Source organism: Danaus plexippus, chromosome 28 (genome assembly GCF_018135715.1).
Source record: "Danaus plexippus chromosome 28, MEX_DaPlex, whole genome shotgun sequence".
NCBI lineage: Eukaryota > Metazoa > Arthropoda > Insecta > Lepidoptera > Nymphalidae > Danaus > Danaus plexippus.
Window position 1 is genome coordinate 3,287,728 of NC_083556.1, and position 25,999 is coordinate 3,313,726.

The 25,999-nt window shown below is 35.7% G+C and overlaps 2 protein-coding genes and 1 non-coding gene across 3 annotated transcripts; 2 read left to right on the forward strand and 1 right to left on the reverse strand.

Annotated features, from left to right (window-relative positions):
* Nucleotide 1: 1 nt before the first annotated feature.
* Nucleotides 2–25,025, reverse strand: LOC116776086 (uncharacterized). Its single transcript, XM_032669189.2, has 19 exons — nt 24,769–25,025; nt 17,715–17,860; nt 8,282–9,778; nt 7,670–7,861; nt 7,109–7,276; nt 6,523–6,655; nt 6,211–6,284; nt 5,982–6,097; nt 5,528–5,602; nt 5,152–5,268; nt 4,440–4,584; nt 4,203–4,281; nt 3,955–4,089; nt 3,582–3,707; nt 3,074–3,251; nt 2,820–2,902; nt 2,045–2,121; nt 1,706–1,815; nt 2–614 (listed from the first exon to the last, which is right to left on the reverse strand). The coding sequence occupies exons 2-19, from the start codon at nt 17,779–17,781 to the stop codon at nt 495–497; spliced, it is 3,492 nt and encodes a 1,163-aa protein (XP_032525080.2). The 5' UTR covers nt 17,782–17,860; nt 24,769–25,025; the 3' UTR covers nt 2–494.
* LOC116776281 (vitelline membrane protein Vm26Ab-like) lies at nt 14,707–15,755 on the forward strand. Its single transcript, XM_032669433.2, has 2 exons — nt 14,707–14,864; nt 15,037–15,755. Exons 1-2 carry the CDS (start codon nt 14,853–14,855, stop codon nt 15,694–15,696), a joined length of 672 nt encoding a protein of 223 aa, XP_032525324.2. The 5' UTR covers nt 14,707–14,852; the 3' UTR covers nt 15,697–15,755.
* A 493-nt stretch (nt 25,026–25,518) lies between the features above and the next one.
* Nucleotides 25,519–25,590, forward strand: Trnap-cgg (transfer RNA proline (anticodon CGG)). Its single transcript has one exon. It is a non-coding gene; the product is annotated as a tRNA-Pro (tRNA).
* The last annotated feature ends 409 nt before the right edge of the window (nt 25,591–25,999 follow it).

Here is a 25,999-nt window from a genome sequence, read left to right on the forward strand (position 1 = left end):
ACAAAAGTAAATAAATTTATTTCGATGTAGTTCATGTTCGATAAAACCTTACAACGCTTAACACTAAACAGAAACATGTCAAGATTACTTGCAACATGCAATATGCGAAAATTGCAAAACGACTAAAACATTCAATATATATATACGTATAAACTAAAAATGTGATAAAAAATACCTATTTTTATTTCAATATATTTGCTTCAATAATTAATTTATCTCCATTATTTCATCCATCCATATAAATGCAATTCATTTAAAATATATGAATCATATATACATTTACATTTACATATATATCTTAGCTACATACTAAATATGAATAAAATTGTAACATTTTAAATGCAGTCTTATGTACATTCGGACGGACCTATAATGTTTAATGCTTAGTAGTATTCTCTATGAACAATGCTTGCTTGAATCATCGGAGAGTTTTCATGATGTATAAATATCTCATTTCCTATACAAATGTCAATTATTATAGTATATAGTGATGTTTATTGTCTGTAGAAGGTCGGTCCCCTGCTGACGGTGTAGGTGGACAGCGGGATGCCTTTGGTTCCGTATATGGGTTCAGCGTTCTCATATTCCACATCATAGTAGATGCCCGTCTGATTCTGAAACATTCATAACATTACAATCAATCTATAAATTAATTACCAATATAGTTCTGTATATCTGTATATATATGTCCAGTATAACAATGTCCGTGTGCTTCATTGGTTGGGGGGAAAGTTCTGCTTAATTTTAAAGGAAATGTTTAATTTCAGCTCCGTCACTTGTCACATCCTGTTGTCATCTCTCAGGTAACCAGTTTTTCTGTTGTCTAGTCCTCGTCATGTGAGTTGAAACAGTCACAGTTTTTTTGTGAGCACTTTGAAGAATGCAATTTTTGCAATTTTTCAGAGAATTTAACATACAGTAATCAGATGTTGCCTCAGGTTAATACGATGACTGACTTAACTCTCCTTTCTAATGTATTCAGTCTTTGTGTCAGCAGTGTAGTATTCAGTCGAGCGAGAGACAATTCCTTTGCCAGACACTAATGTAGGTATTTTATTATCCCCATCATACATAACCTAGACCTGTCTCCCACAACCGAGCAGTATTTTCGCTGACACATGTCTGTGGAGCTGTCGCTGACAGTGTTCCTGGTTTACATTAACATTTTTTTCATCTAATACTCTCTCAATGTATCAGTTCTCCGTCTCTAGTGACTTGTCCAAAAATTAACATTAATATGACGAAAATATTCTTATATCATCAGACAAATACTTTGTTGTTACCTCACGTGGACCCGACAGCGCCCCAACACAACCAGGAGATATATGTGATCTTTGGGAGTTTTATAAATCTATAAAAATTTTCCGGGACAGGCCTATCCTGGGAAATCTAAGGTGATTGTCCAGATTCGTCGCATTTTTAGTGATCCCTATCTCCTCAACGCAGTACATTAAGTCATCTTTGTAATATTCCCATTACAATATCTTCTCCGAACACCAAAAACATTTTTTGACATTGAACAAATATGTTGCTTTGTCTTGCTATTAGTAAAAAATAAAAGCAAAGAAATTAGTTCTTCTTATACAGCAGCTGGAGAGAAGAAAAATATGTCCAAACGTCACCAGATGTATGTTGTCAGTCAGCTGTTTAGAGTACCCCAGGACTTCCCTCAAAACTAACATACGTATACGATCCCTGTACTCACATGCATACTCCTGGCTCGTGACTTGGGCCTGGGCACCAGAAGGTCGGCTCTCTCCTGCACGTGACTGGACGCCTCCGAGCTGGACTCGGATGCCAGGTGATTTGTGTAACCTGTAGCCAAACAATGCACTAGAGACAGCTTCTACTATACGAATATAGTGAGAGACTGGACAGTACTTATATTACAGTCCATATCCCGCTTTATATAAATTAATATATATTATTAATGTTTTATAGTACATAGTATACAAGTAATGCATTCTTTATAGTATATGTTATAGTAGTTTAGTATATCTGTGTATAGTCCGTGTCCGTGTCGTATATATTTAGTCTGTGGTACCGTATATGTGTGAGGCTGTGTTAGCCCGTGACGTCATGGTGTTGAGAGTTCCCGTGTGAACTCCATGCATGCCCATCCTGGAACAAAAGCATTCTGCATAACTAGCTGGTATTTATATGAGACATGGCTACCGGTATAGCGACTCATCACGATAACCTGGGACCGTAATGAATAGATTTGACATTAGTGGGGAACATTCCTTACGAGTAGAGGTCAGCTGGGGACGGGTTATGAAAGTCCTCCAGCAAAGAGTATTGCCGGGAGTCAACAGAGACTAACACCAGGTCTATAACACAGCTCCAGCATGTCTTACACGCGGTGGGAAGCTGCTGTGTGTGTAGAGATTATCTGTGAGGGAAGTCTATACTAACTCATCCACAATAAAGATGGCGGCGGTTTGGGTTAACAATGAGAAGTTTAAATTTCTGTATTTTATGTCACGTGAAGCGGACGGATAACGGCTAGTATATATATACTGTAGCCGTGTACATCAGTTTAGTATATTTTCCTTATCCACTGAATGCTGTCCATCCATTGATAAAAACATAAAACGTTTAACGCCCCAGCGAGGGGGATAGAAAGCGACAGAGCGAGAGGGAATGTAAGTTATATTAATAAAGTTTGTCTTAAAGAAACACAAAAAATTCCTTCAAAATAAGTTTCTACCCTCATCCTGTTCTGACTTAAATATATTTTTTCTTAATTATAACTATCAGTAGTGATACGTAGTAATTAAATGTGTTACAGTGTTATCTAGCCACATAGTATGTCTGACCTTGGCAGTGGCACCGGAGGCAGGGTCGGGTAACCGAACATAGCTGATGAGGGTCGGGTGGCCACGGACTGAGAAGGATCGCCCTGGAGAATAGTACATAGATGAGAGACAAAGATTATAATTATATGAACTTTAATGAAGTACTGTACATGAACAGCTGACTGTTGTCTGTTAAGATAATCGACCGGGACAGACAGACATACATACTGAACACTACCTTCACATATATATATATATATATTATTTAATCTCACCGCATAATGGTTCGCCTGCACCATAGCCTCAGCTATCTGCGCCCACCTCATCCTCTCCTCCAGGGTGACCTGGTAGGGCGGCTGGCCCACGGGCGGGGTCTTGATGGTGTTGGCCGCCATGAAGCTGAACACGGGCGAGCCCATGCCGAGGGCTTTCTGTTCCCGGGACCACTTGCGACTGGAAGATATGGACGAGCGAGTTAATGCGGACTGTCCGTTACACAAGGAACTGATCAATCTAAGCGACATATTTTCTGATGACTACGCGGTTTTTTATTATTTCAGGCTGCATACGGCCGACGTTCCGGCCACTACTCGCTGAGCAGCAACCGTGAACACATGCGAAGTCAGGAAATGTTAGTTTCCTTTAAATTAATAGTGGCGGAAGTGTTAGGAACTAATGAATTAATTTATTAACATATAGTAAAGTCACCAAATATTTTTCTTTATATATAATGTAACTAATGTCCTGTACACTGTACACGTGTGTGTGTGTGTGTGTGTTCACCTCCAGCTGAGCAGGGCCGCCAGTGTGATGGCTATGACGAGGGCGGCCGCCAGCGAAGCCCCCACGGAGACTCCTATGACCTCGCCGTCCATCTCACAAGTGGAGCCGTAGTAACCAGACGAACACCTGGAAACATGACATATGTAGATTGTAGATGGATTAGAAGCTTGTAGATAGGACGGTGTGTGCGTAGGGTTCAGAGGAGTCAGATATATTACTTTTATTACTATCAATAGTAAAGAAGTTAAAAATTGCCGCTTATATAATAATATTCTGTAATAAATTAAACGATGTACATTTCACACAAGTTGCTCATTTTTTCCTATATGTCCCATCCTACATACAGGATGTTCACTATTCTAGGTATACTGACGTGCAGTAAGGCTGTCCGTTGTTGTAGTGGCAGAGCCCCCGGTCGCTGCAGTGCGAGGCGGCGCACGAGCGGCACTCGCGGCCCGCCCGGCTGGCCACCGGCGCGGGGTCCAGGGTCGTGTTGGGACACGTGCATCTGTATAGTATTATAATATTAACATTGTCTAAACGTATATATAATTAAATTAGTTTTACAGCGGAAATGTTCAATTTTTGATTATTTTGATTATATATATATTAATATGTTACTTGAAAGCCCCCCAGGTGTTGGTGCAGGTCGCCAGTGTGTGACAGTCGTTGAGGTCAGGGGACGAGCACTCGTCTACATCTGGAATTATATATATAAACATCTATCATCACAGTGTTGCCACATTAAAAAAAAATATTTCAAATAGTAACTAGGAGCCAAATAACACAGACACGAGCACGAGCGTCGATACTACTATAATATAATAGATAATTAAAATCATTAGTGTCATCACTGACCTCGGACATTTATCACGCTGCCCTCGGGCGTCACCCACAGGGCGGAAGCACCCACGTTGTTGGACCGGCGGCGGATGACACCCACCAGGTGCTGATGGATGTCACCCGCAACGGACGGACGGACGGTCTCGGGGGTCTCGGACAGCTGGTTGTGGCGCAACGGATTTATTGTTATTGATGGGTTTTTAATTAAATAAATACTTTTAATTCGCTCGTGATGATCACAGAGCGGGCCGGGAGAGCAACGAAAACGAGGAGGCACAGAACGTGAAACTCGACGTAGACTCGGAGAGGCGCGAAATTTAAATGTGAACATTACAACGGTGACAGCAAAGCCCGCTAACCCGGTCCTTATCGAGGGTAGGAGGAAACGTGACACACACACACAAGGAAGATAAAATTATATCAGCATAATTTTATATCTAAGACTCGAGGGATTAGTTCGTTTTAATAAAACTTACATTTTGCGTATTACTACGCGTTTTCTGTTATTCTAAACTACATACTGCCGACGTCATGGTTACGTTTCAGCGACCGTGATCACTGACAGACGAGATGAAGGAGTTGACGGTAGTTGTTAAATAATAAGAAAACCGCGTAGTTAGTTTTATTTTAAAATATATCAGATCAACAAATAAAATATAATCCAACGAAATAGATGACATACGATAATACGATACGATATGATAATGATATATTGTGATATACTTACCAATACGGTGAAGTTAACGTACACCCCCGGGTGCTGCGGGCCACCTCGCACGATGGAGTCCACTGAACCGCTCACGAAGTCATCGGAGAACGGAGTCATAGAGAACGCGGAGTCGATCTACACACAACGTGAGACATGACGCGATCAGCCGGAAGAGGGCTCAGGTAATGGTGGGTGGTGATTGGGGTCTCATTCAGCTAGGGTAACTTATAGGGAGTTTGATTTGGTTGGAAATTAATGAGCTAATGATAGTTTATTCTCAAAGTGCGTCACAGACAATATTTGGGAACCTCTGGCCTAGATGAAAATTTAAGGTTACATATATGTTTGTATCGCAAGTTAGATATCCGGTTGGTTTAGGAGCACAAGTACCGACCGCTTTGACAGCTTCGTAGCTCAACTGCTGGTACGGCTCCGACTCCTTGTCAGACAGCTTCTCGTCCCACGAGATCTGAAGAGGAAATACCGCCATGCCATTAACACGCGTAGATTTAATGTATGAGATGTATATTAAATTATAGAAAATATAAAACACACACACACACACACACACATGTCAATACACGAAGATCCCTCTGTGTGTCTGTGTGTGTGTGTGTGTGACGTCAATCATAATGACATTTCTATTTTTACTATTGAACTTGAGATAACCAATCCATGGTGTTCTACCGACGGTTCCTCTGTGCCTGGTTGTACACCGCCTACATCTGTTCAGTGTGTGTGTAAGCGCGGGGCAACAGATGTCGCTGCCGGCTAGTTAACACCACACGGCCGAGGTCGCCCGCGAGGCGGAGTATAATGTGTATAGTATGTAGCAACACTGGCGTCACCTGGCGGTCGTAGAGGCGGTCCACCCTCAGCGACACCGACAGCGACACGGCGCGGCGGCAGGGCGAGTGGCGCACGCGGCGAGCCGTGCCCGCGCGGCACTGGCAGCTGGACACACCTGCGCCGGGAGCCGGGTTAGTGTGACGTCACAGGGGCGGGGCGGGGGGGGGACAGTGACAGGTGCAATTGATATTAAGATCTGGATGGATGGATAGATGAGTTCGTGTTTACCAGCCTCCGTCCTGCACCTCTCGTTCTGGCTCTGGTCGCAGGTGGAGTCGTCGCCCACGATGCATGTGTCTATGCTGAAAACATTCAACACGTGCTAGTATCACTAACTTATTATGTACAAGACTGCATATAGACTGCACTCACATATAACTTGACTGAAGATAACAAAAACACGTTCGAAATATAAAAAACTCATGTTTTAACAGAAAAAATTTAAATTCTGTCAAAATTATTGTATAAGTCGAAATGAGTTCTCGTAACACAGTGTTCCGTATGTATGAGCGACCGTATAAATAATCTCTAAGGTCTCACCGTACAGTCGGCTGGGGTCTCCTATAGGGTGTCTGGGGTCGCCTCCTCGGGGGAGGTGCCGGCGGAGCCGGTACATCATCGGCTGGTATCGCCACCCCCGTCCCCAACGACGGGACGTGGGTCTTCGGGAGGCCTGGAGATGACACCGTATTAAATGATGATGAGAAAAATTTTATTTCGAAGATTTCTTCATTAAAATGACTGTAATGTAACCGACATAGAAAAAAACAGTTTTAATAATCTACAGGCTAGTAATGAAAACAAATACAAGATAGGTAATAATTTACACTTTTTTTGTCTTGCGACTTGGGCCGTATGTGTTAAGGAATGAGGCTCAGAGGGAAATATATAGCGTTAGAACAATATATATGTCGACGTGTCACGTGACGTCATGGACAATGCAATTATTACACCCGTGACCTGTGACCTGTGTCCCGTGTCCCGCGGAAGACACGAAAACCATAGAATGACAGCCTAGATCTTATTCTGACGTCTGAGCTACGTTAGTGTGAAGTGTCATCAAACCCGCTGAGTATTTTTTGTTCCAAACGTCCACGGACATGCGTCCATCGTATATGTGACTCACTGGTCTGTGGGGCCGGCTGCACGCTGGTGGGCGTGATGCTGCCGGTGTCGAAGAGGTTCAGGTAGGTCCTCTTGCCGTCTATGGAGACAAAGCTGTGCTGCCCGGACCCTGACACTATTATATCGTCCGCGTACTGCGACCCGTGGTGTACATGCGTCTGTATGTTCACTGGAGGTCAGAAACATTGGTTATTACATTGATTAGCCCGATAGTGTTTCTTAATTCACAAGTCAATGTTGTCATCCTCCAAACCAGAGGTTCCCAAACTTATTGCGTGCTGCCTACATCGAGGATAAATTGTTTTTTAGCGCACCCAAAAACCACTATAAGTTCAAATCAAATTACTTCATTACAGTGAGTTATATCAAAGTCACATTTTTTTCTATGGGTCTCTTGGACTATCATAGACGTTTTCTCTGGTGTCGGTGTGGGGTTAGTTTATAGTAAAGTGGATCAATCATTTTAGAGAACAAATATATAGGCAGGACAATCACAATTTTCAGTACAAAATATATATAAGGACGAAGCCAGTGAGCTGGTTAAATATGTCATATGAAATACCTGGTCCAGCTTTTTCCCCTGGGCCCTGTATAGCGGAGACTGTCACGTCAAATATCTCCCCGTACCCCGGCAGTCTGTCGGCTGTGATGACGGACGCGTCAGGCCTGTGTCTGGACTTGTGGGGCTTGAAATCTGTGTCGTCTAGAACTATCCCTGGCCGGGGATACGGCTTGTACGGGATACCTTGGGATGCTGGAAGAAGATGATCTAGAGTTTCAACTGTAGATTTGATTGGGAAGAATGATTTAAATAGAAGAATTGTTGATGTCAAAAAAGTACGGTAATTTGTGATGAGATGATTTTCGTATAGAAAATGTTCAACAAATCTGTTCTTGTATAGACTTGGACGGAAGTGTAAGTACCGGAAACAAATAAGTGATACGAAATTTGTGTTTGTTTAGAAAATAATTAAGGTGTAATCTATTTCCTCGGTAAAAATGGTTTGTCATCTCACACAGCATCTTTGAATCACAACACATTAGATCACAGCATGTATTTCTTTTGAGGGAATAAATTCGAACCTATTCATAATTTAATTATTTTATGTTCAGGTAAAGTATTTATTAATGATACAGTTGAAAATGTAGAGGAAAATGATTGGTGGTGACTCACTTGGTAACGGCTGAGAGTTGATGGAGGAGGTTTCTATATTTTGTATCTTCGTGGTTTCGCTGACTGTCGGCGCGTGCGTCATCAACCCCTCGGTAGGGGTCGGAGAGGAAGTGGACTGTGTAACTGGCGTCGGACTCTCGCTGACTGAGGGTTCTATAGCCACCTGTGTGATGGCATCATTCTTGATGGGCCTCTCTGTCGGTTTATCTTCTGTGACTTTGATTTTGTCTTTTAACTTATCGGGACCTAATTGGTCTTTCTTTTTTTCTTTGTCTGCTTTGACAGGCTTTTCGATCTTGACCTTTTCTGTAGTAGTCTTCTCGGTGGTCAACTCGGTCGTTGTTTTCGGTGTTGTCGTAGTTGTTGTAGTTGTCGTAGTACTTGTGGTAGTTGTCGTCCTAGAAGTAGTTGACGCTGTTGTAGATGTCGTAGTGTCGGTGGTAGTTGGAATTTCCTCTGTCACATTTCTTATCTCAGTAGTTGTATCCGGTAGCGTTATGAACGGAATGTTATCCTCGTGGTTTGGAATGTCAAAATGAGATTCATTTTCGTTGTAACTCTCGTCTTCTTTGTCGTTTATATACGTCATATCCGGTGGGGGGATCAGTGTTGGCTTATAAACGGGAAGGTTTGGGTTAGGTCTCCGATTGGAATTCGGAGGTCTAGGTCTTCGCTGCCACGGAGGCATGGGTCTATGAAACCCTGGACGATTACTGATCGGTGGGAGTCGATCAGCTAAATTAACACCGATAGGCCTATCAAAGGGGTAAGGTGGGGGTATTTTTGTTGGATGATAAGCGAGCGGCGGTGGTGTTAGAGGTTCGTCGAAATCTGGTGGTCCACGGTTATTTATCCTGGACGCCATAGGTCTTGGACGACCGTTTAGTAACTGCGTGTTGGCCTGCACATTGACGTTCCCATTTAACAACTTTACGATACCGGTAATTATATTCTGTATTTCACTGTTCTGTCTCCCCTGGTCTTTAAGGGTATCTGTTGAGAACAGTTGTGGTTGCACCGCAGTAGGCCTGATTTTGGGCCCCGTAGGAGCTAGTGCACGCCCCTTCGGAGCCCTCTTCCCTTCCCCCGGAAATTTAAATTCTAACTTGTCCCCGAAACCGGAGGACATGAGCATACCCTCATCATCCCTAACGTAATCGAGAGTTTTCGTTGGTATGATATCATAGTACCTCCTCTTGTTGTGTATTTCTAATTCGTTGTCAATTTCGTTGTTATTCGACGATGGTACATCCTGATCGTTAATGGATCTGGAACCTCTGCTCGGTTCGACTGATCTCTCAACTATGACATGGTTCTCGGTCTCCAAATCACTTAATATATCATCTGGTTCAACATCGATGTCGTCATATTTGGCACTTGGTTCTAATTTAAATCCTACGTTTTCTACATGACTCGTTTGTAGGAGTACGTCGTGAGGACCCTCAGCTAGAACTGATTTCGGTGTTAGTTGTGATATAGTGAAGGTCTCTTCGTAACCTGGAATTCAGAAAAAAAATCTGATTATAACGATTAAAATAATGGCAGCTGATGATAATTTATAGTCTTAGGCATAATTTGCTATTTCTTCTGAAATCGTATTAAACAATAATTTTGAATAAATAAATTTGAATAGCCATAAAAAATCAAACGTCTTGAGAATCAAAGTTTCAGTAACAAAGACGTTTTAAATTTAGTTCAGACTCTTTTACGACTAGGACTGAAATTTTAGCCTTGACCAGTGATAGCCAAGACTATGTATTTCTAGGATATACTACTACGTGAATTTTTATTTTACATTTTCCAGACGTTTCATTGGGTACTTGACAGCAGACGAGATGATATTACTTCTTGATAAATATTTTTTTGCGTGATCAATAATTTTGATAATTATTTTACGAACCAAAAGTCTAGTTGCGCTGTAATAGAGAAAAAAGTTTTTATTTTTTTCTATGTATCAAGAGTAACAAGTCTTACAAACGTCCTAAACCTTCACAAATGTAGAAAACCAGAAACACATCTCCATTTATTTCCAAGCCGGTTAATAATATTGTCATATGTTACGGTACAAGGGCCAAATAGTAATGACATAACAATGGTGTGTTATGGTATCACCATCAAGCGCCTAACCACTTTCACTCGCCACGATCGCTGGATGTGCAATAGTTAGAAAGTTATGCTTCATATAATAAGAACCGAGTAGTTACTAGCCAGAATCCTCTTACTGTTACCCTGGATGGGACTTTCTGTTGAAGTCAATATTAGAAGTCATTGTTTTCGAAGAAAATTTTCGATGAAAGTACTTACTTTAAGGTAAAATTTTAGAATTTTTTGAACATACCTAATAGTTTAAAACGGTCGTAATAAAAAAGACGACAAATTTTATTCTGACTTTTTCGATGATTGTTTTTTCATGATTTGAAATTGCTTAAACAAGCAAACGTAAAATCAAAAGCCGCTGCATTTAAGACAACACTTTCATCTCGTGTGTTGTATCATGGCTGTTATAAAGACCATAGCTTCATGTCACATTATGTATTTGTAAACTAATAAAAACCACGTAGTATCCGAAAATCTTAGTTTCATTACTCTCTTATTTAATTTCTATTTTGTCGCCAATATAATAAATATTGTATGGCAAATTTGTTATTTGAATATTCCTAATTTTTCAATCATAAAAGTGACTTTCAATAGGTAATTTATATTCTAAACCCCCACCCCCCCGTCCCGTCCCCCGGCCCCTGACCCCTAGAAATATCTAATATATAAATGGCCCCTACAACTCATAAATATAATATTATATCTATAACTCATGTCCGTTTCTTTTGATTAGATATATTTTCTTCGTAAGCCACAATTACGACAGTTAATGTATTGAAGGCGTGAGACACGATAGCTCAGTTTGCACGGAGTTTGCGATCAGTCCCAAAAGTGACATGTTCGAATCCAGCTGATATTTTTTTCATTTCATATTTTCTATATATATATTAAGTTATATGCGTACGTTTGATTTCTGTTCGCCAATAAGCAAATCTAACGGGTCAACATACCGCCACGATGTACAGTTATGTCATTAATATTCTACACAACGCCATTTTGTATTGGAACTAATCTTGTTTATAAAAACGCTGTCTCTGTTTGATGTGACCTCACGATATTTATTACAAAAATTATGTTTCAATATAATGTTTCAACTAAACTGTCAGTAGTTTAAATTGTCTTAAACATAACATAAGTATGAGTATATTAGTTGTTTTTAAAAAAATCTCGCTAAAATAGACTCCATTGTCTATTTTTCTTTATTTTTTTTTATAATTTTTAAAGTATATTTAAAAAGTACAACATTGTATACAATATGTTTTACTGTTCTAGAATAAATCTAAATGTGTAGAAACAATCTAGACTAAACAACTATGGATGTAGTTTACTAAATATTTATTTATAGATCTGGAGATCCAAATATAAAAATCCGTGGATACGAATCTTTAGATTTTTGCTTAATTAACATCTATGATAGATAATTTCATTGATAAATAAGTGAGTTTAAAATAATTAAATACTATTTTAAATAATTTATATGTTATAATGTATATCAGAGGCTCCATAGTCGCACAGCATACGAAGCTTTTAGGTTTTCACATTCAATAAGTTAACTGTGAAACTGTAAGTCCGTACGTAACGTGACGATGCGTACACGTGGTAAGCACAACTGGAAGTCAAACAAAAATGAAAGTTCGTGAAAGGTGTTCGTCTCTTATGCGGGCTGATTCACTTGACACTTGACGGTAAATACGTATATGATTGATAAAATATTACGTTACATGTGTATTATATGAAGGGAGGTATTGTTGAAGTGACCTGCTGTTACTGATGGACAAAAAACAATGCTTTTCCTCACTGAATGGATTATTTCATTAGTGACTAACATTTTGCTTCCTATTATATATATATATATAAATATATTTAATAAATATTTTTCTTTCAAATTGAAAATGTATGTATATTTGTTTATTTCTTTTATATTTTAATCGCGTTTAATATAAAAAGAGTATCAAAAGTCCAAGTACGATAACTTTGTATGTGTAGCCCGATCTGTCACTGAAAACTGCAGTAATTTTGTTCTCTTATTTTCGAGGGTCATTCATCATGGAAAATGATAACAGACAATTTAGAAAAAATATATCGCATAACTAAGAGAATCTTAACGTAACACAAAAAGTTAAAATTTTGTGTCATATTCTTGAAGGAAGATTAAGTTTTGTATGTTTTACGTCATCGCAAATACTGAATAGGATGCTAAATCTTTACCTTTTGATTATTCTTTCAATTATTTACCAAACCTAACGACTTTGTCCCGCGTTTTTCGTACAGGTGCGGTAGGTATATTTTGGGATACATACAATATTAAAAAATTATGATTGAGACGCGGAATTAACCGTAAACGTTGTTACTGAAGTAGCCATTCTAACGGTGATACTTAAAATGATGAAAATACATATATTTACTCACACTATTATTAATATTAAGATGTCAGAGCGAAGGGAACGACTCGGACACTAACGACGTAAAACCAAATATTATATTATATAATGAGATCGAAGACTTTCGCGAGTTTTATTCATTTAAATGAAACTAATATTTTTCGGATATACTACGCGTGCGTTATTTCTTTGTTAAAACCGTGATCACGGACAGACGAAATGTGAATGTCTGTGGTTGCTGAAAAGTAACCGAAACGTCTAGAGTATGTAGTTTTAACAAAAAATAAATCCGAAAAATATTAGTTTGATTTAAATCGTATATTATAGTTTTTCGTCAATATATTGTACAATATTTTATGATATTAAATTAATGGACTGCAAAAGGAACCGAATTGATTGATATCATTACATACAGTAGTTTTCAGCTAAACAAAATTTTCAAAATCTCCATAGTCCGTACGATAGTTAAGTCAAATGATAGTGTACCTACTAATGATATGATATGATAGAATGAAAACTTTGTCTAACAGAAAAGGATTCAGTTAAGACAATTCAAAACAATCTTATCATAAAGAAACAGATGTTAACTAAGTAGAGAATGAAGAGCGTGCAATCGTATCGCGTGTTATAACCGGTGACTTAAGACTTGCAGCTTATGAGACACGGTAAGGTCTTAAACTTGTTATGCCAAAGCAATTAATTCAGTGATACGCGAAGATAGTCCACGGAAATATTTTATGTACAAAACAAATAAAATGAATGCACGCGTATCCTGGAAGCTGTATAGAAGCTTTCCAATTAGTCAATAGAATAACATGTGGGCAAATGGGAGTCGATGTTGGTTGTGGGCAATCAACGTGGGCGTTATACGAATTCAGTGAAGGTTAGTTGTTGTGTCATCTATGAAGAAGAGACTCAGCCATATTTTGTCAAAGAGAATCAAAACATCAGCAACATTTCATTAAGATCCAAAAAAGTTAAGTTTAACAACACTATGGTCGATACCCATGAACTGTCATTTCACCAAAACTTGGTACCAGCTCATAACGCTTGGTTCACCCGATCTTGGTTAGAAAAGAACGTTTCAGACTTCATCAGAGCTGACGACTAACTGTGCCTATAAATTTTCCCATACAAAGAACGCTGTCTGCTATAGACAACTGTCCTCAACATTTAAAGTAGTGTATTGCAACCAAAAGACAACTTCAAACACCCTGTATATACATGCATATATTAATGTGTTTAATATTTTGAACTTTTTGCAATGCTCACTGTAAGAGATACATAGCAACTATTACCAATTTTTATAGTTTTTTTTCTAACAATTTTTGTTGTCAAGTATATGCCATTTTAAATAATAGTTAATAAAACATTGTCAATAGTTAATAATACTGATTTATTTAAAGTGTATTTCGTCGTAATTACTCTTGTTTTATAGTGAAACTATCGTGAATGTCGCTCTATATAAATTAAAACAAAAAAATATACTGTCAGCCTTCGAAAGTTGATCACATTTAAATGTCGAGTAGCTAGTTACTTTGAACTGGAATTAAAAATATAATGAAAGGCATATCAGGTTTGAACATAGTCAATTCACGCGACTTTTTACACGTATTTATATGACTTAGTCTTTGTTTGGTTTGTAAGGTACAATCCTATATCCTAGTTACGATTTTCTAGATGACAATTTCTATAATATTATGGATACAATAATTTTGGTTATTAAATTGAATAAATAAGCTGTTAACAAACAGATTCAACTTCTAAAACCGTATAAAGATCCAATAGTATCCTTATATCTAGAACTAGCAGGTCTAAAGTAGCTAGTGTCGTAAAATTTCTATACTGCATTATCTTAATAATTTTAAGACCATACCAAAGTCATATTCGATAATTAATAGAAAGGTACTTTCGTGGCTTGCGAGCTGACATTGGCCGCATTCCGCCCAAAAACATGTCCGATCTGTGATCTCAATGACTTCCGGGACCCTCGCTACTGCCTACAGCTGTGACGTCACAGGCAGTATAAAAGACATGTGGACCGTGAACAAATCAATCAGTAGCTTACGAGCAGTCGACCACAGAAGTGCACGATGAGATTTCTGGTCTGTTGCATTTATTTAATTAATATATTATGTGTGACGTTCGAGCAGTAGTTATTTGGATCAGTTAAATCTCTCCACTGGTCTCTTCCTGGCAGAGTTTTACATCTATTTCGTTTTAATTATATCTCGTTGCTTTGACAAGTTGTCTAAATTTTAATTTCCGTTTAAACAGATTGTAACCGCCGCCGTCTTCGCCTGCGCCGCAGCAGCTCCTTCAGCTCTGCTGGCCTACAATGGTTTGAGCCACGCCTCCCTGTCCCCGGTGGCCGCTCCTACGATCCCTCCCGGCGACCTCCAAGCTGCTGCCATCGACGCCCACGTGGAAGCCTCTGACAACGCTCGCGCCGCAGTCGACGCTATCAAACAAGTCCAGGACCAAGCCTCCGAGCTCCAAGGCAGAGCTATCAACGCTGTTGAAGACCATGCCTGGCAAGCTGTGGACGCCGCTCAAACCGCACAAGCTCAAGTTGACGGTGCTGCCGCCAGCGTTGCCCCCGTTGTTGCTCGTCAAGTAGCCGGCAGAAGTCTTGTAGCTCCCATCGTACCCGCTATTGCTGCCTACTCCGCCCCAGCCGTAGCTGCCTACTCTGCCCCAGCGTTAGCCGCCTACTCCGCCCCAGCCGTAGCTGCCTACTCTGCCCCAGCCGTAGCTGCCTACTCTGCCCCAGCCTTAGCCGCCTACTCTGCCCCAGCCGTAGCAGCTTACTCTGCCCCAGCTGTGGCCGCCTACTCCGCCCCAGCCATCGTCGCCGGTAGCCAATCTATCTCCAGCCAATCGCTATCCCAAAGCCACCCAGCCCCATCAAACGCTGTCTACGCCCATGCGTGGTAAATCCAATAACCTAATTTAAAATCTAGGCAAGATGTGCGAATAAATTTTTAGAAAATTGCCTTAGAATTTTTATTTTCTTAACATACATAACAACATTAAAGTAAAAGGATGGATACAACACCTAACATCTGAGCGGAATATTTCCTTTTCCCTTACAATTAACTATTGAATAGTTGTAAAGCCCAGTGTTAAAGATCATTCAACATAACCACCCGATAGCAATCACAGATCAAATAATATGAACTTAACGCTCGCCAAGGACAGAGACCACATGACAAGTAAAAGTAGTTTTTGTTTTTGAATCAACCGAGGTTGATGAAATAGGACAGTAATGTGTTAAAACTTGCGAGAACTTACAAATAATATTATTTAATTGTTTTTTAATATTCTTATGAATCACACCACGAACTATATTAATTAATGATTTCTATGGTTTTCTCGAGCGCACATTCAAATTAAAAAACTTATGTTTTTCGATGTCTGAGAAAGAATAAATTATCTTCCATCTCGTCTGTCAGTGATGACAGTTGATGTAAAATGAAAAGCAAGGGAAAACGTCGAGGAAATGTAAAAATATAATTTCATTTTACCTTAATTACCTTCGTCGAAATCTTCATAAAAAAATTCTAATCAAAATGTTTTCTAGTTGGTTCAAACATAACTATAGTTTAAACAGTAATAATAAAGATATATACAGCGATACAAGTCAAATCTAAACCGTGACTCCCCAGTTAAATAAAATTACAATTCTAAATAATTCTTTTATATTATTCTGCTTTTGTTTCAGAATATATTCATATAAGAAAGATAATATAGATAGTTATATGAAATCTCGACAAGTATGAGAATATTCATAATAATAACTACAGTACAATTAAAACGTTTTAACGTAAATAAATGCATCAAGTTACTGAGTAAAGACGCGTAACATGCATAGAATTTATATAAAGTGGACAAAAGATAGCGCTTACGGTATAATTAATGTTATATCTTCATACAAACTAGAACATCATCTATAAAAAATACTGAAATATACTTAACATTCCCTTCTTTCTCATTCATTAAATAAATTTATTAAAAACTATGTTTTTTTTATATTATTAATTAGTTTTATTATAAATCTAATTCATTCATATTATTAAAGGATTTTTTGTTATGAAATCGGAAATAATATTCCAATAATAAAAACGTAATAAAACAGTAAACTAAAAAAAACGTGACCGTGAAATGTGATTCCAATAATATCATCAATGTATACAATGATAGTGATTATTAAAGATGGTTCATTGACCTCGAATCCTTGAGATTTGAACGTGCCACAGCATCCACATACCTTAGTTTTGTTAATAGTTTGAACAAAAAAATCATGAATAAGTTATTTCATTTATAACACAACGACATCTTGATTTGGTGGTAACCCTCTTATAGATCAGGCATTTATATGAATCTAACATACTAATATTTATAGTATTATATAGATCTGCCTATGTTTTTCTGTTTGTGTAATAATTTAGTTCTGTATTTCAAAATATTCTGTCAGATTTCCATAAATTTTCATATTAATTTCAACGGAAATTATGTTTCATAGATTATATTTAGATATATCTTCCCAAATATAAGTTTTTATGATGAAACATCCTGAGGATGTCGACGTGGCGTGAGCTGGTCATCACCCTGATGATGGGTTTCATCAGATCGATACGCGTTATAATAGTATTCAGCGACCTAGATGGCAGCAGAGCGTGTATGCTTTCTTACGACCGACGCTCAACGACTTCATCCACATGCATTGGTTTCATTTATCAGTTTGCTTAATTATAGAATATTTTAATGTGATTTATTTATTAAAAATACATTATAGGTTAGATATAGAGAATATTTTTATCGTAATTTACAAATCTTATGTATTGTAAGGCAGTTTTTGTGAGAATTAAAACGTCCTTTCAAGGAGTATGTGGATTTATTCACTTTAAGCAATGATTCTGCTATAGTATATTCTCCTAAAGTACATAACTCACCATTAATGACTTGTATTAAAATGGCGAACAGCGCGCCGAGACCCATCCGCCATCTTCTCTCGGCCATTTTGTTTCAAAGTCAACTGCGGTCCATCCCAGCACACTCACATCAGTTCCAACTCCTGGCTTACATATGTCGTCACTAACTGTAACAATATCCATACCATTAATAACATTAAAGTAACATTTGATATGGCTAACATTAATTTATATATTTACAACTATATTATTTTATGTAGCCAAGCTTATCACAGAGGGTTCCGTTCATTCATCTATATCATGTCCTTTTTATAGCCTAACTGAAATTAAATTTTGGCATAACGCAGAAGTCAGTTTGAACTCTTTTTAATATTTTCTTGTGCACAGAAAATAATACGTAATTGTGTTGTATTTATGAATAAATGAGATGTTAGTTTGTTTGTTTGTGTGTAGGTTGTGATGCTAACTCTTAATATGACAAAATATATACGTAATAAGCCAGATATTCATAATTTTAAATCTAAAATGCGACTAGGTTATTACTTGTTTTATTTTTAGCACGTTTCGTATACTTTTCAACAATCGTGATTACAGGCAGACGATATTAAAGGCTCCAAGTGCCAATTATATATATGTAAACTAGAGATATAAAATTAAATCTACTTCAGAATACTACTTTAAATGGTAGTACTATTTTATTATCTTTTACATAATAAGCATTATATATAAATTAATATTTATATAATGTATAAAATAAAAAAGAAATAAACAAGGAATAGTCACAGTATTAGCTATAGTCACAGTACCAAAGATACAAAGTAAAATAAATAATTATATAAATAAATTTAAATGTATACATTTTGTATTGTAGACGTATAAAGTCTCCTTACAACACATTTTTTTTTTCCATAACTAATAAGATTATATTTGTTAATAACACAATAAAATATATTATAAGAGAATTAAAACTAATAATTTTAAGTGTTACATTATATTATTTGTCTGTGGTATATTTAAATAATGACAGCTGTAACGATAAAGTAAAAATTCTTTTAAAAATATCAGACAAAATAAGTAAATTAATTTTAATTATATAACCCACGTGTCATTGAAAATGACCTGTTTCGTATTTTGTTGGAACATACGTACATACACACGAGTGTATACAAAACAAATTTGATTGTTATTTAAAATTTAAGACTATCAATAGTATCGTATAAGGGGAACAATCGACACGACTGCCAGTGGAATAAGAATATCGACCCACAAAACTAACTCCTTGATGAATAACAAAATGTTACGGTATACACTCAATCAAAAGGAATTCCAATCAAGATGTTACAATTCATAAACTTACTACATGTTCGTGACGACAAACTACGCACTGACAGTTTCAAGTATTTTCATTCATATCACTGAAAGAGATTAAAGATAACTATACAAAGACACGTTTAGGTTCATCAGGACAAAGAGAAATCCGGTTAGAGAAAAACTGAAATTAATATGAAGAATATTTAAATATGAATAATATGAAATAAATAGTTACTATCAGTTATTATTGCGATACTATTTTATTTACCCCAAATTTTTAACCTAAATTTTGTGAACATCAAAGGCTTCAGTCATACATTTAACGGAAGTCAATCATTAATTATGTTGGTAACCACCCGCTTGGTTCTGGCAATATTGAGGGGAGAGAAAAAGTATGTCAGGGTAGTATCAGGTTTAGGACCAGAGTAATAAACATTTGTTCGAAACCACGATCTATGTGACGGCTAAAGTTTATCTAAATCAGTATAGTCTTGCGCTATACATAATATTATACAATTTTCTTATGTTAATTTTATTATTTTTATATACATATTTATTTATCTTATGTTAATAAAATATAAATGAGAATATGGGATTTACAAATCTAATGACATCTATACGAATAACCACATAGATTTTCATGTAACTAAGTTAAGTACGGTGTGAGAAAAATAACGTATCTATAAGATTTTTATTAATTAAAATGGCACATTGATAGGAAACTCAGATAACAATAGAGTTGTATTTATAATGATCACGAGAACGCGATCCCCATACAGGTACCCACCGCTATAGCTATGGTTATTGAACTTGAGACACCGTTAATAACTAAACCTATGTGATCAAGGTTTCCCCAGCTGAACGTAACTTTTACATTATAATCTTTTTTTATATACAACTTTAAGTATTTATAAAACCTTTTTCACGTTTGATATTAAAAAAAATTAAATGCTCTGTCTAGGTTCCCACCCTTTTCTCTTTTCTCAACAATCAAGGTAAGCAAAACAACCGCATCATCCCTTATGTTACAGATGTCCATGAAAAAAAATTACGTATAGATCATAATCAGCTTACCAATAGTTTGTGTCACAACACACAATCACATCCAACACGGATTTTAAAGTGTTTTTTTTTTCATAAATACTAGTATACCATAGTATGAAGGTTAGTGAATAAGTAAAGAACTCTCAACTATCTGTATTTAAGATAATAATGCAAACTAGACTTAAGGGTGCTGATCTTCGAAGATCATCTCGCGTAATCCTTGCAATATATTTTTTTGACCTCATCTTAACACATGTAAGAATTGTCACACTACACACGGAATGTTTGCAGTTTTAAATTAACAATGCCTAGCACGTGACAGTATTAACGTAGGTCATTGAATGTGAGACGGGAAACGCTTTGTATGTTGTCTGACGTTACAAACATGTGGTAAGCGTACAGATCGAAAAGTAGGTCGTTGATACACACCACACCTGCCTCACCGTTAATTCAAACGTGTAGAATATGTGATGACTGATTGTTTATTTATAGACAAATTATATACATATAATATGTTTTATTTTTGTCATTGTAATATTAATAAGTAAAGAAAAAACTTTAAATCGTAAGAACTTCTGAACCAGGAATTGAACACAGACAAAGTTTATATAGAGATGGAATGTACAGAGATATTTGTTTATATAAAATGTAAAGGACAAACACACACATGTAACAAGTCAAGTGTGTGTGCCAGTCAAATAATGGATAGTAGTCTATAGACTACTATCGGACGTTTAGAGATATTTAGATTTAAATTATATAACACTAATTCCTGATATTTATCGTATACGCCTTGTATATCTACATCCTGAGGCCATACTTATTATAGAGAAAAAAAAACTTGTTCCTTATATATACTTTAATGAGGTAGTTTTGAAAAAGTAATTTTGTAGATGAGACGCCACTAACAGACTCGATAGATAAATATAATCATGCTATATCTATCTCAAGCGAACTGGACGTTACTAATTCTTTGTCCGGAGTCAGGAGTCAGGTGGCATCAGGTCAGGAGGTGTCATCATCAACAAATACAGTAAGTATCAATAACCTGTCGAGACCAGACGGGCTGTTGGCACTTGGCTATGTGGGTCACCCCAACCGTTATAGCTAGCCTTACACATAAGGACTTCAATGTTTATTTTCCTCTTTTATTATTAACTTTCAATACAATGAAATGCTTCATAATATTATCTTAGTAAAGTCTTTAGTCAAATTTAAGTAAGGTTTAAGTTAAGGCCAAGTTATTTAATGTACTTGTATATAAAATAAAAATGTAAACACGCAATGATTTAAACACATATTAAGAGTTTTTTTAAAAAGGTATCTCTTATAAACTTTTAGTTTATAGATATTTTTTTCTTATATGTTGACATAATCGTGTGATTTATCACATAATTTTGGAACACATTTTTAATTATGTTCTTATATTATAATCGCAAAGGTAAGACAGAGAATTTTACGAAAAAAATGTTTATTTAACCTCGAAAGCACTATCAAAAATGATATAGCCGACAGTTGGCTCATAGTTACGGAATCCGTCCGATTTAAAGTAGAACCAGTTGATAATACAAGTGTGAATAACAAAAAAAATATTCCGTTAACCAAGACGCATAGCATTAAACACAGAAAGAGGAACATAAAAGTGCGAATACATTATTTTAATATATGTTAAAACAAATGTTATATATATATATGTATATATATATAGTTACAAACATACATACATAGATATTCAAGATATTAAAATTATCTACTAATAGAATATAAACATCGTTTATTTGGAGATTCAAGTAAAGAGTGAATAGCCTCTCATTGAGGTGATGCGCTGGCTATCTTCGGCTACGTCACGATGCACCATCGGGTTGTGTGACTGACAAACCACCTTATATACTACACAAATATACTATACAATCGCAAACCTCCCATTTTAAAAGTAGGTTGAAATAAAAAAAAAAAAAAAATTTCTCATAACATCCTGATTTAAACAGTGCGTACACTAAGATGTATGTTAGGCATTTCTTCACACATACATACATACAGCGATAGTTTTATTAGGGTCGCCCTAAAGTGGGTGAGACCGGTGACCTTCATACCTGTGCCGGTTTAGAGCCTCTTAAGAGGACGAACTGACGAGATGAAATCTATTAACAAATTTTACATCTTATTATTACCTATCGGTAAAACTTTGACAAAAGCTCACAATCTGATTAAGTAAATTGAGTTTTAAATTCATATCATTACTACTATTATGTGCAATTTTTGTTCGATTGTTAAAATTATTCAAATTAAAGTAGAAAAAAATATTGTTGTGTTGAATTTTCATTCCATATTAAATCATATATTATTTTAATTACGAAACACAACTGAATATGTAAGAAAATAATTCCAACATGATGACTTCTTGGTAAATCACTTGTTTATTTCCAATTCCCAAAAAATAATGGATAATAACATTAAAAAATGCTCTTTAAATAGTATCTCCTCCCCTCCCCTCTCCTCTCCTCTCCCCTCCTCGATACGTCACACCACACCTCGCTCGCAGCCAACTCAACTCTAATTCAATACAGCTCCTCTTTACTCCTTTAATTATAGTTTTGGAATACAGTAGAATAACTTCGCCTTAATAAATTCGTTTATGACGTCACCTGTTCGATTAACACATGTTTGCACCACACATACGAATCATCTCCCGTTACGCATTCAATAACCTACGTTAATACTATTAACTATAAAGTATAATGTAACGAGATTAATCAAAAACTATTAACGTTCGTACTTAGAGTAGGAATGATACCTGGCTGTAAGGATATGACTCTAGGTTTATAGTTTGAGTAATAACTTTGTTTGTATTCATTAATGGTCATAGCTTGTAAAATATAATATCAACTTGACACGGCAAAACTATCTTGACGTTAATGACGTCGTTCATCTCATTGAAAATTACAGCTTCCACTCATTATAACTTGTGATTAGTATTATCAAGTACACCGAAATAAAATCTTCATTTCTGATATCAGCGTTTTAAATTATTTGTAATCCTAAATTTCAGTATTGAAACTCCGTTGTTGTATGCTAAAGCAAAAAATACTGTAACGATGTATGTTTACTTCAAGTTTCCACGGTCACACTGCACACGTCACGTTAAACGTTTTATGTAGTTTAACTATACGACCTTGCGTTAGGTACAGGGAACGGCGAATGTTTTGTCTTTTATATTTACAATAAATAAAATTTACCAAAATATTTGAATAGTATTTATATATGTATATATATATAAATTTGTGTGTGTGTTTGTGTGATATTATCACTTAAAAACTATGTACCTTAACTTTTAAGTCTTCCATTAAAACACTGAGTTTGAATCCAGACTGATAAGATCTTTATAAGAATTCACTACATACTAACCAAATTGCCTGGGTAATTTATGTATTTTTTGTTGTTCTAGAAGCTAGTAAAAGTATAATTTGTGTATTAAGAAAAAAATCGCCTTTATTACATTAGGCAAAATCGACGTGATTTCTCCACACAGTATTCAAAATTATAATTCGTTCAATAAAAACGACAACATTGGCTTAATATCCCACAATCCCAGTATGAATGAAGGCATAGGATAAATAAAAAAGAATCTTTATATATAATGTAGAGATAATTAAAATAACACGATGCTTTGTCATAATAACTGCGTTAAATTTATTCATATCAATAAGTACAGTAATAATTTTATGAATTTCTGAAATATATAACAAACTAGTGGAAGCTTAAAAATAAATGAATTAACTTCCCAACCGGATGTCAAAGATAACGTTAATGACGCTACAGACATTGCAAAAGAACTGAGTCTCATTCAGACTGAGACACGGATGTGTTTATGACTCAATGTTATGCAAACTGTATTGAGGACAGTTTTAAAACAAGCGAATTTCCTAACAACAGAAAACCCAAATACTATACATAATGAATAAATACACGAGACTACAGTTTGTGTGAATTCAGAAAATTACAATTCGTTTGGTCATTAAATCAAACTGAAACTCATAATATGTAGTTCTAATTTATTCGCAAATATTTTAACCATAACTAATATTAGACACAGATTAAATAAAACACTAAGTATTAATTATATTTATATATTAAAAAGACGACGAATAATATTGAGGAGACTGTACGATTTAAATTTTGACCTAAATATACTTAAGCAAATAAAAAAATATTTGTTTTATTAAAAAAAAAAGGGCAGCATGGTCTGAGATCTTGGCCTGTCCAAATGGACGACTTGAGATAAAAAAAAAACGAATAAGATTCCAATCAGTAATATTTAATTTTTTATATATATAATTAAGAATTAATTTTTCATTTATTTACTAAATAAAGTTAAACAATGTAGTTAGTAAATTTACCTAGTTGTTTTTACAAAAGGATTCGTATGCACCACTTAATATATAGCGTGCTGTATACAGATAGACAAGTCAACCGTTACAGATTTTAAATTTAAATGCCGACTTTTCTCTGATACCATAATTTAATTCAATATTTTTATTTTAATATTTATATGAAATATTTTACTTTATCCCCAAATATTTTTTTATACCCAAGCCTTAAATGATACATTCAGTACGTGTTCTTCTGAACTCTATATCAATGCGTCTAATACATTAAGATTTTTATGTTTAACTTCTAATTAAAACATAGTTTTCTAATTGGGTTGTAGAATTTCACTTACCGAAGATCAGCTGTTGGAAACTGTTTTGAATTTCGCGAAAAGACAACGCACTATTAACTTATTACCTACACGAAACTTTCACCACACACTGACACGAGTTCCGTTTATTCACTGTAAATCATTAACACAATAATTTTGATGCGTGCTAATTATAATTTTGTATTTAATATAATTCACAAGATATAAAAAGTAGTTAAATTAATTTTAAATTCGGAAATAACAGTCATTTTAGTCGAGAACATGCGCGCAACACTTTCCGTATTCCACTAGACTGACGCGACTCGCTAGTTGGTAGTCTGTGCGTTAGAAAGGGACATGAGATACCCATCCCGTGTAAAAGAAAGTGATAGATATAGGGTGTCATGTAGCGGTAATTTTTTTCGCCTTTCGCGCTCAACTTTCTAAAACATCTAAAGTAATTTCTGATTTATTAAGATTTTTGGTTGATATTTTAAATATTATATAGTAACCAAATAAACAACTTATAGTTTGGTTGATACTTTTTCTCATTCAAGATCTATGAAAATCAATTAAACCGTGTTCAGTAAAGTACGTTATATATACTTATTATTTTTGTGTATTATGTATTATGTATTTTATATTTAAGAAACTTTTGAAAACTTAAGTTTGTAACATAATATATATTAAGCTAATACTTAATTCTTTCTTACTGTGTTTTTATATTATTTACGGACATTATTGGAATAACGACTTTGTTGTAACTTGAATAATTTCAAACTACATAGACGTGGCTCGTTGGTCTAGGGGTATGATTCTCGCTTCGGGTGCGAGAGGTCCCGGGTTCAAATCCCGGACGAGCCCAAATGAAACTTTTTATAATTATAAAACATTTTCCATAAACTGCTAGATAATTGAAATATATGAGAAATTTTTAGCTTTAACATTTTTTCGTTTTGTATAAATGGTGAAAATATTTTAAAATAAGAAAAAAATTACTTTTTTGACAATATCATTTCTGCTTATTAAAGCGACATCTATATTTATTAGTTGGTAATAAGTTATTAACGTGTACACTAAATTATGGCGAAAATTTTATTAAGAATTTATGGAAAACACTTAATGAACTATTTTTGTTTTGTTTTTAATTGGACAATTGTTTTTTTTAATTGGACAATAGTTAAATAATGTTTACAAACTGTAATCTAGGTGCATATTTTGTATTCTATCAATTGAAGGAGAGATCCATCTTGTGGTGAGATATTATAACTGA